Here is an 18484-nt window from a genome sequence, read left to right as displayed (position 1 = left end):
AAACTTCAATTTATATTATGTATTGATGCATGAATTGGCTTTTATCTTAGATAAAGTTATAGCAAAGGGATAAATTATTTAAAACAAAATTGTCTAACTGGAGTATTTTGATAAAATTTGTGTTGAAGGACGAAGGTATATACTTATATACATATACTGGGAGAGTTATGAAAACCAACAATAAAATTTTAAGAAAATCACTACCATTGTTTTACCAGAAACATGAAACGTCAATTTAACAACTTTATATCAACAAATTCGCACAAAACTAACGATGATACTTGTAGAAATGTAAAAGCTGAAACAATATAGGTTTTCTCATCTCGTAGGCAATGAACATCACAATATTTTGGAAATTACAAACAAAATTTTGTTAAGAAGTTGACAAGAATGGTATTGGCTGAATAGGAAAGATTGATCAGAAAAATACACTGGTAAAAAGATATCGGAAGTTAAATTGAACAATTTAATATTTTATGTCTACATTTTACTAAATTAAATCAGATATTTCTAATTTCTTAAAGAAAATATGAAATATATCTTTTATAATCAAAATAATACATTTTTTTTTTTTGATTTAACATATTTAATATATTTTTAAAATAATTATTGTTTATAATTTTAGTAATTTTTGTACATGACTTTATACGTGACTTATATTAGATACTGAGCGGAGCGATGAATGTATTAATTTTACAATGATGTGTATTTTTATTTTTTATTTATTTTTTGTCTGTTTATAAATAGTTGAATCTCTTATCAAAAAATGTTTTTTCTGGACTACTGAGTACCTAACCATAATGTGTTTACCCAAATAATAACGGTTATTAATACCTAAACCTTAAACGTTTGTTTAAGTTTCTTATTCCAGTGTTAGAAAATCTGTATAAACTTAGCCCGAAACTTGAATGTTGATTTAATTTGAGTACAAAGCCCCGGAAAATTATTAACATTTTGCTTATAAATTATAAGCTTTCAAAAGTTACGGAATTTTTTATTTTTATTTATTAACAATATTAAACAGGAACAGTAATCCATCCATATTCTAATGATAACAGGTAATAGCATCGTTTAATTTCACTTTATCACTTTAATATAAAAAACAATTATTATTATACCTGCCATACCTACGTGTTTTATTTTTGAGGTAATTACGAAACGCTATTGGCTATTACCATAGCCGGTGTTTACGGGTATGGCCAATCTGGCCATGGCTAGACCTGCGAAATTAGGAGCACTTTGCACTTCCTCCCCCTTACCACCATTGGGTTGAGAATAATGTTTAGATCAGATACTTAATTTTTTAATGATATTTATCATGATTCATGACACTGACAAGCATTGTGAAGTAAACAATGTGGTGATCCCCAAGTTAAAAAACTAAAAATCATTGAAAGTTCTTTTGTAATTGTTGACTATAAGCAATTAAATTGGGGAATTCGACTTCTTAGACATATACCCGGTGTTCCATTAGATTCCATTTTTAAAGCCATTCTTAATTGGATAGAATTATTTGAATTTCTTAATCAAAATAATCAAAAAAATATTTTTTTGGTATTTTAAAAAGTTATTGTACTTTTTAGCACAATACCAGTGACAAGTTGCTCTTGTGAGTGAACATTTTCAAAATTAACGATGATTAAATCAATACTTCGTAGTACAATGACTCAACAAAGACTTGATTCATTGTTTTTATTATATTTATTGTACAGAAAATTACTAACAACATAAACTATGATGACATATTAGAGGAATTCAAACTTATGACAACATCAAAACGTCGACTGGAGTTATAAAAATATATTTAATTTTTAAAAATTACTTTAAAAAAATTGTAATTATATTAAAATGTAACAACAACAAAACAAGGTATCAAAAATAAAATAATTGTATTAATAACCTATGTGTTGTATATTTAATTTTTATAAAATTTTTCTCGGCCATACCTGTAAATAAATCCTAGGTTAGGTTAGGTAATTGTAATTTGTCGCAAAGTTATTAGCACCATTTACCAGTGTGATCGTATTAAGCCACACAGTATCAAATATTATCATAGACATTTTTTAGCAAAACATAATCAGTGAAATGTATTATAATAATTTCTTTTATGTTTTCAGTGTAATAAAACGGTCCATTATGATGACCAATGGATTTGGATACGCATTGGTTTTGGGAGTGTATAATCCATAGGTCATAGTTAGTATTCAAATATTTCTAATTTTTATATACCCTCACAAACGCTTACATGTTATTGGTTAATTCATTTTTTCCTCATAACTTTATCTTTTGGCATACATTTATAGCGGTTTACAAATCGACTAGACATTACTTTTGTAGCAGGCAGCCTCTGACAGCAATATTATGGTATCTATACCTCGTGGTACGTATACTTGGATTATTATCATTATTATTATCAATTATTTATGACTATGCATTCTGTGGCAAATATATAGAAAAATGATTTAAACAAACAAAAATAGTCTGCATATGATTCAACCTAGTTGACCTAGTGTGATACGCATTGTATACATAACACCCTTGGTCTATCGCATGAATAGCACATTTAGCACAATAGTATGTAATATTTTGTTGTTAAAAATATTATAATTATGGCGACAACGACGTAGGTGCCGCGACGATTTCAGAGACGCAAAAATCCACCGGACGTCCTTGCGTGTTTTAACTCCATTTGGTCTGGACTGCACGTTGACATTTCGAAGTCAGCCGTGCAAATATTGTACAATATATTAGAATAACATACATTAATGTGTGTATAAAATGTATTATGTTGACGCGTTACAAACGCGTGTCCTCGGGTGACTGCAAGACTTATAGTAGGCATATATTATATTCCTATGTATACGACGAGGACGAGTCTCATAATAAGTGTGTGTACACTCGGACTACAATTATATTTATATTATATTAATGTAAATAACTATAATATATTACAATCAAATAACCGATTTTGTCACTTCACTCGAACGTTGGCAATATGCGCCTATAGGTTAGGTTACTTGTGTATGCGAACCTATATATGATTGTAAGATCATGAAATTATAAACACTTATATGCGTATGTCATATTATAACTCATAATATATACACTACCTACCTAGTACCTATATGGTAGGCATAGTAATAATAATATACCTATAGACTATAACCTATACCTAAGGGCTAAGGACCTGTTTGTCAATATACCGTATACAGATGTATATTGTATATACATTCAATTCCGTGTGATGAAGTACCGCAAGTACAAGATTCTTCAACTTTTTACGTCAGAATATTTTTATATAGGTATTATGCACAAGATGAGTCGCTGTGCGAAGACAGATCAATAGAGACGATTAATAAATATTGTGAATTATATAATATATCAAATGTGAAAATTATTATTATTCGATATATTATTACATTAGAAATGTTTTATCCTCTAGAGCGTTTTCACAAAGTACCTGTAACCTGTATCGATAATAAATTATGATTTGTGTGACATTGAGAGCTATTGTAACTTATTAATGTAAAAAGTTAGTTTTATCAAAAAAAATAAAACCGACAAAAAAAATCAATTTTTAAAATAAAATACAATAAAAACCTAAATACTAAACCGGAAATTTAGGCCGAGAAGTTTTCAACTTGCACAATTTATATAGTTGTATAATAATATGTTCAAGAAATAAATTAATTTCATGATTTCACTATAATATAAATTTAAAATGTGTACGTACATCTTCGCATAATGTTTAATTTATTTTTTTTATCGAAGTGTATATTATATTTATACTACTCGTATATTTTAATTTTTAGCGAATCTATTTATTTATAAAAATAAATATTTCTTTGTTTGTTTGTCCTCTATAGATTCAAAAACTACTGGCCCGTTTTTAATCAAATTTATATTAATAGATTTCTTAAAATTTTAAGTATGATTAAATATATTTTTTAAACTCTAATAGGTTTCTATAGCTTATAGAGTGAATTACACATGAATTTAATTTTGGTTCACAAAAATCCCAATAATTTTTAGTTAATCTAAATGATCGCTATTGGTTATAGATTATATCACTATTATAATTATTAGAAATATAATGTACAAGAATATTTAAAAATATATATATACATTTATATATACATAAAAATAAAACAAATCTTAAAATCAAATACTTATAAATACAATTACAACGATTACTTTTATGATTTACATATTATATCGATATAAAAACAAAAAGGTTTCCATAAAAAGTCACCAATCGACCAATCTTAACAATGTAGGACTTACGTCGGCCTTTGAGCATTTTGTAGGGTTTTTCTTTAGTTGTATGAGTTAAAATATGTCGAAAATTTTAAATCACAAAGTATGATTAATTTTACCAACTCGAAATTACACCAAAGAGAATCAAAAATATAATAAGGAAAATACCATCATTTCAACTACGTATTATGTGATAATAATATGGAATAATTCGTCGTCCTAGCAACAATACACTAGACTAATCAACGTCCTAATAAATGACGCGGAGTATAAATACGGTTGCGTTTACAAATATTGTCAGTCTACTCTCAACCTTCAAACTGGCAAGAACTAAGAAAAAAAAGAAGAAAAGAGACCCAGAGGATCGGCGGCGAACCCAGTAAGAGAAGAGAAAAACTACCGGACAAAGCTCGGGGTTAGCAGATACCGATCACCGGACGAACACCGTCGACTACGCCGGATCGTAACAGTACTTGGTTCATGGTAATCACACCACTTGTGGTTGTGGCATACGGTATGGCATCGGCGGGGAACATACGCAAAGCTCCTCACTCCAGTCCTCACCCGCCCAGATGCGTGACGACTATCCGCGAGCTTACCGGCCACTGCCGGCTCGGTACCGTCCGTCTACGGCACGTTGAAGCTGGGGAGGACTGAGGTGTACCGTGGTGGGCCACATGAGACTCGGCGCAGAGAAGTATCGACGTGCACCGCTCAGAGCTAATCGATTATCGGGATCGTCATACCTATGACGACCGACGAACGTTCTCGAAGTGCCGTCGCGTAGGGTTAGGTGTACGCTGCAGACGTCCGCGGCATCACGCCACACGACTGAATGCGCGTCGATCAACGACAAGTCTCTTCCCTGCCGGGCGGTTAATCCCGACCCGGTGCTCTCTCACGGGGGAGGACATAAAATCGCCCTTTTCAGGGCCCCCAAATTCTACATTATCCCCCAAGTGCTCGTCCAGCCACACTTTTCTTTGAGGTATGCTCCGTCGCACGGTGACCGTAACTTCTAAATCCGATAATTATGTATCCTTTAAAAATTTAAAACAATTCTTAACTTAGAGTGAGAATGGTGTTTTGGATAGAAAAAAAAAATTAATCGAAAAACAAAAATTTTCATGCAAAACCAGTTTTTGACAAAATTGATTTTGTTTTTTTTTTTATTTAAAAATCAAATATTCGTAGATACTTGAAATTTTCACCAAATATTTATTATTATCATTCGATCCTAAATGGTATAATTTTCAAAACTGTTTGACTATTTTTAAGTTATTTAAAAGGATATTTTTTTTTTAGTTGTAATTTATATATATATTTTATAAAACTGGACCTAAAATTGTGTAGGAATACAGCGACAATGCAATGATGAAAGGGCCACCATCTTTGCATCATTTCTACACAAGCGCATCATATTGGCTGGTTAGGTTTGGTTAGTTATTTGTAGTAAATGTTTAATTTCACCTAATTATTATTATTGATGTAAGGAAAAAATATTATTATTGACCAATACGTTAATCATAATAAATTGAAAAGTTAATTTAACAAGATCATATTTTATAAAACCCTGCGGGAACCAATTTATATATTATATTACATGTAACATACCAACTCGTATACGAACATAAAAAGGTTGAGAACCACTAACCTACTGTGTTAGTTATTAGTAGGACTTGTAGGTTATTGAAGTTGCAAATTTTTCAATATCCTGTTGAATTTTGATTTTTATCAGACCAAGCTAGAAATTCATTTTTATTCTATACAATGATAATCAGATTATAATATTAACGGAAAATCGAAATGAGAGGGCTGGCGAGACGTGTAGCTGTTTTCCCCTCATGGAAATTGTTTTTTTGAGAAGGAGTGTCGTGCGAATTTCAAAATTAAGCTTTGCGAATTCGTTCGAATCTCATGCTAAATATCTGCATAATTTGCTTATGGGTTTTCTATTAGTGGGAGGGGAGCTGGCTAAAGGTACGTTAAACAAAATTAATTTTTTTCGGATTTTGAATAATTGATTTTTTGACCATTTATTCATAGGTAAATTTGTTTCCACATTTAAAATTTTATATTTACGTGTACCTACCTGTATAATATGTTTATGTATGTTAATTTCTATAACTTTAAAAAATTCTATAGTATAAAAGATTAAATTTGACTTTATTGTATTCTGTTACCATACGAGTATACGACGTGCATTTACATTCAGGAATAAAGTCATAAATAATAGGATATAGGTATAAGTACGAGATGAATTTACGCGACTTTAAAATCAAAATTCAATTATCATAATAAAAAAAAAATTATTGCCAACGAATTTTTGATCCTACAAGTCGAATTCAACATCATGATTACGCTTTTTATAAACAAACAGCAATCACAAAAATATTTCCATATTTTATTATACGTGAATATTTTACATTTCCGTGAGCATTTGCATGACCGGTGTGACGAATATTTTTAATATATTAATCGATCTACAAGTACATATTCATTTATTATAAATACATTATTATGGACCTTGAGTCGTTGAAAGATATTAAATTAGAATGTACATAAAAATACCTAAATTTTTACCAAAATAAACATACACTTTCAAGAGTTATTAATTATTTTAATATTACACATGTAAAAACATGATAAGTAAAAAAGATGTAAGTAGAAAAAATTACCCTAAGAAATAAAAACTGCCTGTGCCGTTGTCCCCTTCGTTTGCGTTGCCGCTCTATTCCTACACAATTTTCAGGTCCGGTTTTTTATAGGTAATATTTTATACTTACCTATATTATTATTTATTTGACATAATATTCTGTGAAAAAGTATACATTTTACTCCATAATCAATATAAATAAAGATAGTTATTTATACATTTCAATTACAAAAAAAAAATAGAACATATTATTTGGGGGCACTGAGATGGGCTATTTTAGACTACCCCATGAGAACACCGGGTCGGAATTAACCGCCCGGCTGGCAAAAGAGTTTTCGCTGATCGACGCGCTTACAGTCGTGTGGCGTGATGCAGCGTACCCTACGCAACGGCACTTCGAGAACGTTCGTCGGGCGTCAAAGGTATGACGATTGATGATCCCGATAATCGATTAGCTTTCTGAGCGGTGCACGTCGATATAATCGCCGTCGGCCGTACAGTGTGAAACACCACAGACAACACGCCGTTACTGAAGTTCACGCGATCGTGGCTGCTGTCTTATTCTGTACTAGTTCGCGACGTTTGGTCGACAATTCTTGTCGTTAGTATGTTCTGGTTTGGGCGTACTGTTATGGTCCGGTGTTCGTCCGATGATCAATATCCGCTAACAACAGGCTTCATTCGGGAGTTCTCTCTACTCATAACAGGTCTTGCCGATCGCAGGTCATGCTTCTTCTTTTTCTTCTGCTGGTTTTCTTAGTTTTTGTCAGTTTGAAGGTTGAGAAAAGACTGGCGATATTCGAAAACGCACCTGTATTTATACCCGTTGGCGTCACTTATTATTAGGATGTTGTTTAATTTAGAGTTGTTGCTATGACGATTGACGATGAATTATTGCATTATTATCACATAATATTACATAGTTGAAATCATGCTTTTTTCCTTATCATATTTTCTATTATTTTTAGTCATCTAAATCGTCGAGTTCGATGTACACTATGTACAGATGTGTATGTACAGACAGTGACACTTATAAAAGCAACAAGGTCATAACAATTAGGTACACTTAATTTGAATATGTGATACTACTCAATTTATTTATCTGTTCGCAATATGTGTGAGCTTGGTGAACTGCATGCACGTCATATTCTTCAAGGATGAGTGTGGCGGAGACAATCGCGCTTTGTGGAATAATGTAGAGTTTTGGGGCCCTGAAAAGGGCGATTTTAATACTTCCCCATTAGAGAGCACCGGGTCGGGATTAACCGCCCGGCAGGGAAGAGAGTTGTCGTAGATCGACGCGCATTCAGTCGTGTGGCGTGATGCCGCGGACGTCTGCAGCGTACACCTAACCCTACGCGACGGCACTTCGAGAACGTTCGTCGGTCGTCATAGGTATGACGATCCCGATAATCGATTAGCTCTGAGCGGTGCACGTCGATATAATATCGCCGTCGGTCGTACAATGTAGAACACCACCGACACAACACGTCGTTAGTGAAGTCCACGATGATGACTGCCGTGTCTTATTCTGTACTAGGTCTAGTTCGTGACGTTTTGTCGACAACTCAATCGGTGTAGTCAACGGTGTTCGTCCGGTATTCGATACTTACTAACGACAACTGACATGCTTCGCCCGATTGTCTGGGACTTGTTTCTTCTTTTTCTTCCGATAATCGTCTGCCGGTGGTAGCTGGGTAGAAGCGAGTGAGCTGAATCGGCACTACCCGAGCCAGCTGAGGTGAACAACCAGATACTTCCCTGCGCAGAGTCTTATGTGGCCCACCACGTTACTCCTCCCCAGCCTCAATGTGCCGTAGACGGAGGGTACCGAGCTGGCAGTGGCCGGTAAGCTCGGATAGTCGTCACGCTTCTGGGTAGGTGAAGACTGGAGTGAGGAGCTTCGCGTAGGTTCCCCGCCGATGCCATACCGTATGCCACAACCACAAGTGGTGTGATTACCTTGAGCCACTCGAAAGGGCTAGGACCAAGTGCGCGGGTACGGTAACGGCGGAACGCGTCGTGGTCACCGGGCAAAAAGACCGGCCGGCGTCCATGAGGACATTGGTCTGGTGTTCGTGACAGGTCTGTATAGACGATGTCTGCCGGTGGTCACAGCTGGGTAGAAGCTGAGTCTAAACTACCCGTCTACCACAATAACTTCTGGTCTGATAGTACTGCTACGATCCGGCGTAGTCGACGGTATTCGTCCAGTAATCGGTATCTGCTAACCGCGAGCTTCGTCCAGTCGCTTTTCTCTTCTCTTACTAGTTTCGCCGCCAATCGTCTGGGTCTTGTTTCTTCTTTTTTTTTTTCTTAGTTCTTGCCAGTTTGAAGGTTGAGAGTAGACTGACAATATTCGTAAACGCAACCGTATTTATACTCCGCGTAATTTATTAGGACGTTGATTAGTCTAGTGTATTGTTGCTAGGACGACGAATTATTCCATATTATTATCACATAATACATAGTTGAAATGATGGTATTTTCCTTATTATATTTTTGATTCTCTTTGGTGTAGAATTGTATGTTTTTATTAGCTCTTTTACAAATACCTATAATATATATACAATTTATAAAATAATATGTATATATAAATCCTTCTCAAAATTATTTAAATATTCCAGCTAAATTTATTAATTAAATATCAATTTAGAGCAACAATTAATTAATAATACCCAAGTTTGTAAGTACTTAAGTTATACATTTTTCTTAAAACTAAGTTATGAATTCTGTCTTACATCTTACTGTGGTCTTTCAGTTATATTAAATGTTCAATGTTGGTATTAAAATATAATTTAAATAAGGTAAACGGCGAGCACAGCAAACGACTTTGTAATACATAGTAGGTTGAACCTTCTATACCTTACACCTTCTATCCAGTATTTACTCAGGTCCCTTAATCTTCATTTTTAAATACTTAACTAAAATAAATAACACACCGTAAACAATTGTTAAGAATATTATAAGTTTATTTTAAAGTAATATATCACAAATATAATTATTAATTTATGTTTAATAATATAACATGTTTAAATATAAAATTAATGTAATGTTTATTTAATACTGTATAAATATTTGGAATAACTTTATAGTACAAATTTCTCAGTTTAAAAGCTTAACATTCAAAATGTTGAATGATATAAAATATATTCACAAATATTAGTTTATTTTTTATTTAAATCAAAATTAATTTTTTATGTATGAATAATTTGCGAGCAATATTTATAAAATTATTTGAATAATATAAATAGCCATAGATCTATTTGGTGTAATTCATTTAATAAATTACAAATAGGCGATTTGTTATTAATGTTATAATTATTTATCATACTGAGTTGAAAATCAAAACTAAAATGTTGAAATATTTATTTTTGAAAAATTTAATTCGGTATATAAAATAAGATATCCAATATTTTACAATAACAAATATTCAATTAAAAATGCTAATCACTTTTTGATGTAACTCATAAGTAACATATGTTCTAGTACAACATGAAAATAGCGATTATTTAATTGGAATATAGTATTAAAATTAATCAATCTTTTAAATGAGTTTCATCAAATTTGTCTTGATAATCTAACTAATAATTGTATAACAAAACCTTAATAATTATATTTGTTTACAAGGACATGGACGTTCATGCATTTAAAAACAGTTAAGTATGCTTACCATTTATTTATCTTGCACATTAAAATCTACTAATAGTATTTTCTTTATCTATAAACGGTTTAATATAAAGTAAAAATAGTTAAGGTTAACATAAGTTAAATGATTTGAACAGCTGCATTTAGCGTGATTAAAAATATATTGAAGAAACATTGACAGACCGAGGTATTATAAAAGAAAATTATATTATTTTAATTAAGAGAAGGCTTGTATATAATACAAAACATTTTAAATTCTGATAGATTAATAAACTTATTTAAATTCATACATTGCATGAAAGTTTTTCATAAGTTTACATTGAACTGTGCAAAAGCATGAACTTCCATGCCTTATACATGATAACAATACAAAACACAAAACAAAATATTTTAACTTGCACGCCATTTGTCTTAACTATTACTTTATAAATTAGGTGCCATACCCTTTAACAAAAATTAAAAAACAAAAAAAAAAAAAGAAACTTAATTTATCCATACAAACTCACTATCTTATTACAATAATAGTTGAACAATATTTGTAAATTATTAAATTACTAAAGCAGTACTTTATGTAAATCGGTATAATATTTTCTATTTTGTTTTGGTATATTAATTATTAAAAAAAAAAAAATGAAACAAAATACATCTAGTGACTGTTAAATATGTCAATTGAGAAGATTTTATTAATCATTCTTTTTATCATCTTCAGGTTTCTCATTTTCAATTGCTTGTGGCTTTCCTTCAATGGCTTGTGGCTGTTCCTCAACTGGCTCGGCAGCATATCCAAATTCATTTACTCTAGTCGGATCTACTCTATATATCCATCTTTGGTACAAAAATATGAAAAATACAACATCTGAAAAAAAAAAGAAAAACAATAATAATATAATTTTTATTTAGACTTTTATATAGGGGGCAAGAGAATAGTGGATGGATATAATATTAAATGCGCATAGAAATTTAAGATATACATACAAAAAAATATAAATGTTATAACTTTATAAGCCTATAAAACATTCATATTATAAAATTGTTTAACTTCTTTTTATTCTCAATAAACAAATCAAAATTGAGTAAATCGTTAAAACATTTATTAGTAGGAAAGGGAGTTATAGTAAATAGCATTTTTTTCTAAAGGTTCAATATAAAACCTATATAAAATTGCAAATTTTCACTTAATATATTATATAATTTGATATAAGTCTATTGTCAATATATCTATTTAGTATTTAAGTATAAACACAAAAAAAACATTAATAAAATTACATTCAACCTTGATAAAATAAAATCTAAATTAAGTTTAGATACAAAGAGAATGTGATAATACTTAATATTCAATTTTATTTAATAGTGATGTAATTATCAAAATTCAAGAATGGATCGAATAACAGCAAGAAAAATAAGAACTATACCCTGTTTCATGAGAGAATTCAGACATCCATCTGCAGCCGCCAATAGCATTTCTCCCACTCTTTACCACTCGGGGACTAGCCACATCAATTATAAAGTGTAAAGGCGGTGAGAGATGCTCAAGGACCAACAAAACAACATGTACCTTCTCTCATGAAATGGAGTACAGTAACTGAATAGTGAATATAGTTTATTGCATTATTTATTGGCGAGACACATTTGAATGTGTGTATGTATATATTTTATTCAGTTTAAGAGTACACTGGTTTGAACATATGCTACTGATTACTGTATGTTATCAGACTCTCATGATTGATCGTTTGGTTACAATCATTACTGGTAGTGGGGAGACGATGACACGACAAATTTTTGTCCGCCACCTGGTATAATCTTAAACTGAATAGAGTATAATAAAGAACTATATAATATTTGTGGTTGCAATATTATTATGATCAATATGATGATACAGGAAATCGAGAAGTGGTTTTAAAAGGATGCAATACCTACATAAGTTGATTTGTCTTGTAAACATACAATATAACAAACATTACAATTTTGTGTTATTTTTAATACTAGAATATATTGACTTACTATAAAATTTAAAATTTAAAAATATTAAAATCAAATAATGTTTTTATCTTTAATTTTGATTATAAAATTCAATCTATTATTAAAATTAACAAAGAATTATAACTTCTTTATGTAAATTTACCTACTAAAAATAGTCACTGGAAACTGGGTAAGTATATTAGAAGAATAAGTCATTGACAGACTACTGTGTCACAGCAGTACACAAGAGAAGACATTGGATCACAGAAAAGAAATGTAATAGATAGTACAAAGTTAAGTTGAGCCTATGATTAAAGGTTTTAAGCACAAATAGATGAAGGTAACCAGTTCTATAATAAGGACATTGTAGCAAAATGGATTTATTAATTAAAATAATAAAATTAAATAACTCAGGGGTCAACCCAAAGATGAGGACTATGGAGTTAGGGAAAGACATATTAGAGTAGTTTATTCTTGAATGTTACTTACCATCTCTAAAACAACCCAAACGGTACATTGTTGGCATTTTAATAACAAATGCAAATATATCATCAATAAATGTATTTAAACATTTATAAGACATCATTCTCCAAGGAAGATGTGCTACAGACTTGAGTTTATAATTAATGAACAATTGTGGAGTCATTGTAATGAAACCTGCAAAAGTATTATAGAACTATAGTAATATAATATAATTAAGTTTAAAAATAATTCACTTTTATCTAATTGAAAAGGCTAAATTTTACTTTATTCTGAATAAAACAAATAATATTCACCAAACATTAGTAGAAAACCATACAACATATTGAGTACCCAAGAATACCATCCTTTGTGTTCTTCATAGACGAGTGAATAAATTGCATATGCAGCAAGGAGAGGAAATAATACCCATGATAAGTACTTAAATGCCAATCGATCATATTCCTTTGTGCTGGATTCAGCATAGGACCCTTTTTCTTTAAATATAAATTTTGGAATAATACCTAAATACCGTGTTTGCCGATCAAGACTTATGTCCAACACCTAAAACATAATATTAAGACACAATATAGTTAATTATTAATTTAAATTTGAAACATTTTTATAAATTATTTTACCTTATTGATTTTCCAACATTCAATACCCAATCCAACGAAACAACTGATGCGAATGATCGTGTTTGTATCATTGTCAAGCACATACAATAGCACAACAACAGATTGAAATACATTAAAAAATACTGCACGTACAGATAGACCTTCCAAAGACTTGCGTTCCTTCCAAAATTGAATATCTGTAAAATAATAATTTTAAATTTAACTTATTTAAGATATATTGTTTATCTACAGTATAATATACGATATATATATATATATTATATCAATGGCAAAGAGTAAATACATAAGACATGCAGAAAAAATAAGAAATAAAAACTGTCTTATACAATAAGTTGATAAGGGACGTTGTTATTTTATTTATAATTTGAGTTTGACCCAAAAAAGCTTGCCCCCTCACAATGTAAGGAGTAAAATATATGAGTAGACATTCCAACACTATAATTTTAAAATAATTGGAAAAAAATTAAAAAATAAAATATTCAATAAGTTGGATAAAACATGAATAAATTTAAAAAATATATCAAACATTTTCATTGACAATTAGGTATACCAAATTTATGATTTATTAAATTGTTTATACCTCATTTTTTTTATTTTCGAATTTATATTAAGATAGACATTGTCTTCATGCTTCTTAGACAGTAGTAGTTTTCTATGTAAAATATAAAAACTATTGAGGAACTAAAAACAATGGCGGCTCGTGAGGTTCACATAAGGTGGTGCACAAAAAATGTATGTTAAATTGTAAAAAAATTAATTTTGCTATAGGTACATACCAAAATAATGTACCTACTTATCTTATCTATAAATATATACACTGGCAGCAGTTGATGGATAATGTACATTGTACAATAATGTGTTATCATTTTGACGAATGACGCAATATCGGGATAGCGCGACACGATATAATAGGTTCAGTGCACACATTAAATGTGCTCCAAATTGCTATATATTACTGACGTGTCGAGGCATGTAGTTAATTTTACACGGACGCCCATAAATAATTTAATCATTTATAGACACATTTCTTAACATAAAAGCTGCAAAAACTTTTTTTATTAATATTTTTTATATTACAGACCATTTGCATAATAATCAATTATATGTTAGAATAGGAATCTAATAATTTTTTATATAATTTTTTTGGGTGGGCACGTATTCCTGTGCACCATACCACGAGCCGCCACTGACTATATACCATACCACAACCACTCTAATACATATTTGTAGATTTTATATAAATTATTACCATTTTTGAAAGCTAACAACTCAAAAACACTATGCAATATTGATACAATAATTGTAGCTGCCAAAATATATGGTGAAGTCTCTAACAATGCTTCTTTTAATGAATCTTGATCTTGATCGTCTTCATTAGCATCTGATGCAAAAGTATCGCCTAAAAATCCAGCAGTCCATTTATTTCGCATGGTCTGAGCCGAATACATTTGCCATTTAAATAATGACAATGGTTGGAATGTTAGTGTTAAATCCAAATTACTGCAACATTAATAAACACAACTTTAATTTAGAAATTAATCAAAAATTATTGTTATTTACTTCACAGTATTATTAATTGGTTGATAGTCTCTAAGCATGTTCCAAAAATCATTGAAAAATACCATTGGCTTATATCGATTGTGCGGTAAGAATTCTAGATCTAAATATTAAATAAAACAAATAATAGATTGATATTTAATAGATAAAGTTATTTAATTACATGATAACATACATTCAGAAAATGGCTCAGGGAGAGATCCTTTAGTCCAATTAGTTTGATCAGTTACTAAACAAATTGTCAAATTTGGATGCCAATGTGATATTATTTCAGTCTCAAATTTTTCAGCTTTCTAAAACATAAAATTAATTTAGAAAAACCACTTTATAATAACTGTTTTTCTCTGTCTTTCACACAACAACCAAATTTATATACCATTAAAAAAAAATTAAATAATTTCATTTACTTCGATTTGTTCTGGAGTGGCAGATGTTTCACCAGTAAGTAAGTTATGAGTTTTTAAGAATTTAACTTTTTTAAACTTATTTAATTGTTTTGATGCATGAACAACGTAAGGGTCATTTTTACTTATATTTGAATTTGTCTTTTTAATAAAGTACACATGTAAATAAATTGATCCATTATTTTGCAAATTCTAAAAAACAAAAAAGTTACATATGTATACCAATATATCAAGCTAAAATTGTTCCAATTTATTAAATCATGTATCAGTTACCGATGATGGAATGAAAGATTTTTGGATAGTGTAAGTACCATCATTATTAGGTCCTGAAGTCCAGTCTCCATATTCTAAATCTGTTTTTTTCCAGACAAGTTCACTATCATCTATTACATTAAAAAGACTGTCTTCTGATAAATAGACATACATATCCTGAAAATAAAACATATTTTTTTTAATTTGACCACCTAATTCCAACAATTTTTATATAAATAATTATCATAAATTCATAAAATACATACAAATTTAGTACCAAACTCAAAAAAATTGACATTTGGAATGGAATCTGCAACTTGAGTAACACCATCAGGAGGTACAGTTGATGGCTTTTTGAACATTGATGTAATGAAATAGATAATTAATGATCTAACAATTAATGTTTTCACAACTCCAAAGAACATATTAAACCGTCCTTGTTGGGGTTGTGGCTGTTCGCCTTGCGCTGGTTCCACATTACCAGCCTTTAACAATACAATAAGTATTAATTTTTACAAATTAAATTAATTTTAATTATTAATCATTTACTATAAGAAATAGAAGTAAATTTTCAATTAAGAAAGCAAACAAATAGCAAATGTCAAAAACCACTTGAATATTTTGAACTAAATTAATAATTTGCTACTTTTATTTTGTAATAATATGTTTATAGTTTTTATACAAATTTAAAAATAACAAAAAAAGAATTATTAAGAAAATGTCAAAACACTATTTATATTCTTTCTCTGGTCTATACGCAATATAACAAATTAGCATTCAGTAGAGAAGCATAAACGTTTTTAAATTTATTATTAGATTATTAGAATTATTAGATTTATAAATATCAATAAATAAACTCAATATTTTGTATTTATACGATAGCGGGGCTACAACATTTTCACCCACCATGGTGAGGCTATAACAAATCAGTACCGTATATGGCAAGTTGAACCAAATTTATCCAAAACAAAAAAATTAATATATTTTGTTGTACCTATTATTTGATGAAAAAAAATAGATCATGTGAATAGTTTCATAGTAACTTAAAATAATTCTGATATATTATCACGGAAGTTTAGATAATAATATAAATAATGACAAAAAGCAGGGCATTTTAAAGTTTCACATATAATTAATTTGTTCTTTTTTTATTGAAAATCTCAAATGTGTATAAATTACACGAAAAAATGCAATAATGGAAATTGTAGAGTAATTAAAAATGTAATCGCGTTGAATTATAACAATGATTAATATTTCAAATAAGATAATTATTAAATAGGTATCTGGTATACATATAATAAAGCCAGTACATGTAGTAGGAAGATATTATCAAATTATAGTTTAAACCATTTTAATTCTTTAAATTTAAAAAAAGATAACAAAGTAACTTTTAAATTATATAGGTATCTATTGTCTATTGTATGTATTAATGTAATTTGATGAATGGTTATAAATCGATTAAATTGAATGAATCGGCAAATAATATCTTACAATAAGCTATATTTCATATTTAAATCAGTTTTATCATATAAATGTGAATGTTATCAAAATTTTTTTAAATTATTTTGTAGCTATAAGATTAAGATTTATTACATTTCAGAAATTTTAGGCGATAAAATAGCTTCACACGAACTAGATAGGTATCAATGAAAATAACATGCTAAACAAAGTCTAGTTAAATTCGTTATTTGACCCTATTAAATTGAAATAATTTGGTTTCGCCTTTTTTTAAATTCAAATAAACAAACGCAAACACAATATCAATGTGCCACGAACAATCACATATTATAGGACATGTAGACATAGTTAAACGATGTGCCTGTTGAAAGTGTACTGCGGAACACAAACATTTCCGAAAACCAAAAAACCGATTAAAAGGCGTTGGCCGCACGCGGTGCACCCGCCGAACCGAAAACCGTGCTCCCATCTATAGTCCCGGTCGAAAAGCCGGACTTTCGGTCTGAAGTAACGACAACGGCGGCCTTTCGAGAAATGTCCATCGGCCAGAAACAAATTATTATAATAATATATTATTCACTAAGTGCTTGTCTCACCCCATCGCCTGGCGGTGCTTCGTTTCTCCTGGCCACCTCGGCCATGACGTGCGTCGTAGACGTTCGTTGAGTCGACTATGAACGGCCAATGGAACACCATCAACGGCGGATGACACGAGCGGTGCGCTAACGGAACTGCGAATTATCACGTCCGGCGAGCGGGGCGCGCATACGCGAGACGTCTTACTATCAGACGAAACGGAACGAAAAAAAAAAAAAGCCGAAATCCAATAGTAGAATAGAGTAGAGTAGCGCGAACGTGTGCGTGTGTGCGTCCCGAGTGGCTAAGTGTTCGGAGGTTCGGTCACCGGTACTCGGTCGGTGGTCGGTCGTACGATTTATTATTTATCCCCCTATGGGCCCTATATATAGATATAATCGGCGAGCCAAGCTACTACAACTTTACTGTCGAATACGACGTGACCGTACCGTAGATACCACATCCGGTATTGTAGTGCGGGGGGGAGTGCGGTTGATAAGAACAACACCGCCCGGTTGGACCGCAGAGTGACCAACCTAGCCGTGGGCCCCGAGCCCGTCGCGTTGGCGGCGCTGTTATCATCGTCGTGGTTTTGCCACCGTACCGCGTGCGACTACGTA

General features: G+C 30.9%; 1 protein-coding gene across 1 annotated transcript; it reads right to left on the bottom strand.

Moving 5' to 3' along the window:
* Nucleotides 1-10265: 10265 nt before the first annotated feature.
* On the bottom strand, nucleotides 10266-18301 carry LOC132919857 (putative lipid scramblase CLPTM1). The gene is made up of 11 exons (XM_060981747.1): nucleotides 17885-18301; nucleotides 16097-16315; nucleotides 15852-16007; nucleotides 15582-15770; nucleotides 15350-15467; nucleotides 15178-15277; nucleotides 14867-15117; nucleotides 13618-13793; nucleotides 13297-13543; nucleotides 13010-13177; nucleotides 10266-11417 (listed from the first exon to the last, which is right to left on the bottom strand). Exons 1-11 carry the CDS (start codon nucleotides 17927-17929, stop codon nucleotides 11245-11247), a joined length of 1842 nt encoding a protein of 613 aa, XP_060837730.1. The 5' UTR covers nucleotides 17930-18301; the 3' UTR covers nucleotides 10266-11244.
* Between the last annotated feature and the right edge of the window lie 183 nt (nucleotides 18302-18484).

This window comes from Rhopalosiphum padi, chromosome 2 (genome assembly GCF_020882245.1).
Source record: "Rhopalosiphum padi isolate XX-2018 chromosome 2, ASM2088224v1, whole genome shotgun sequence".
NCBI classification, from domain to species: Eukaryota; Metazoa; Arthropoda; class Insecta; order Hemiptera; family Aphididae; genus Rhopalosiphum; species Rhopalosiphum padi.
This window is presented reverse-complemented; position numbering and strand designations above follow the sequence as displayed.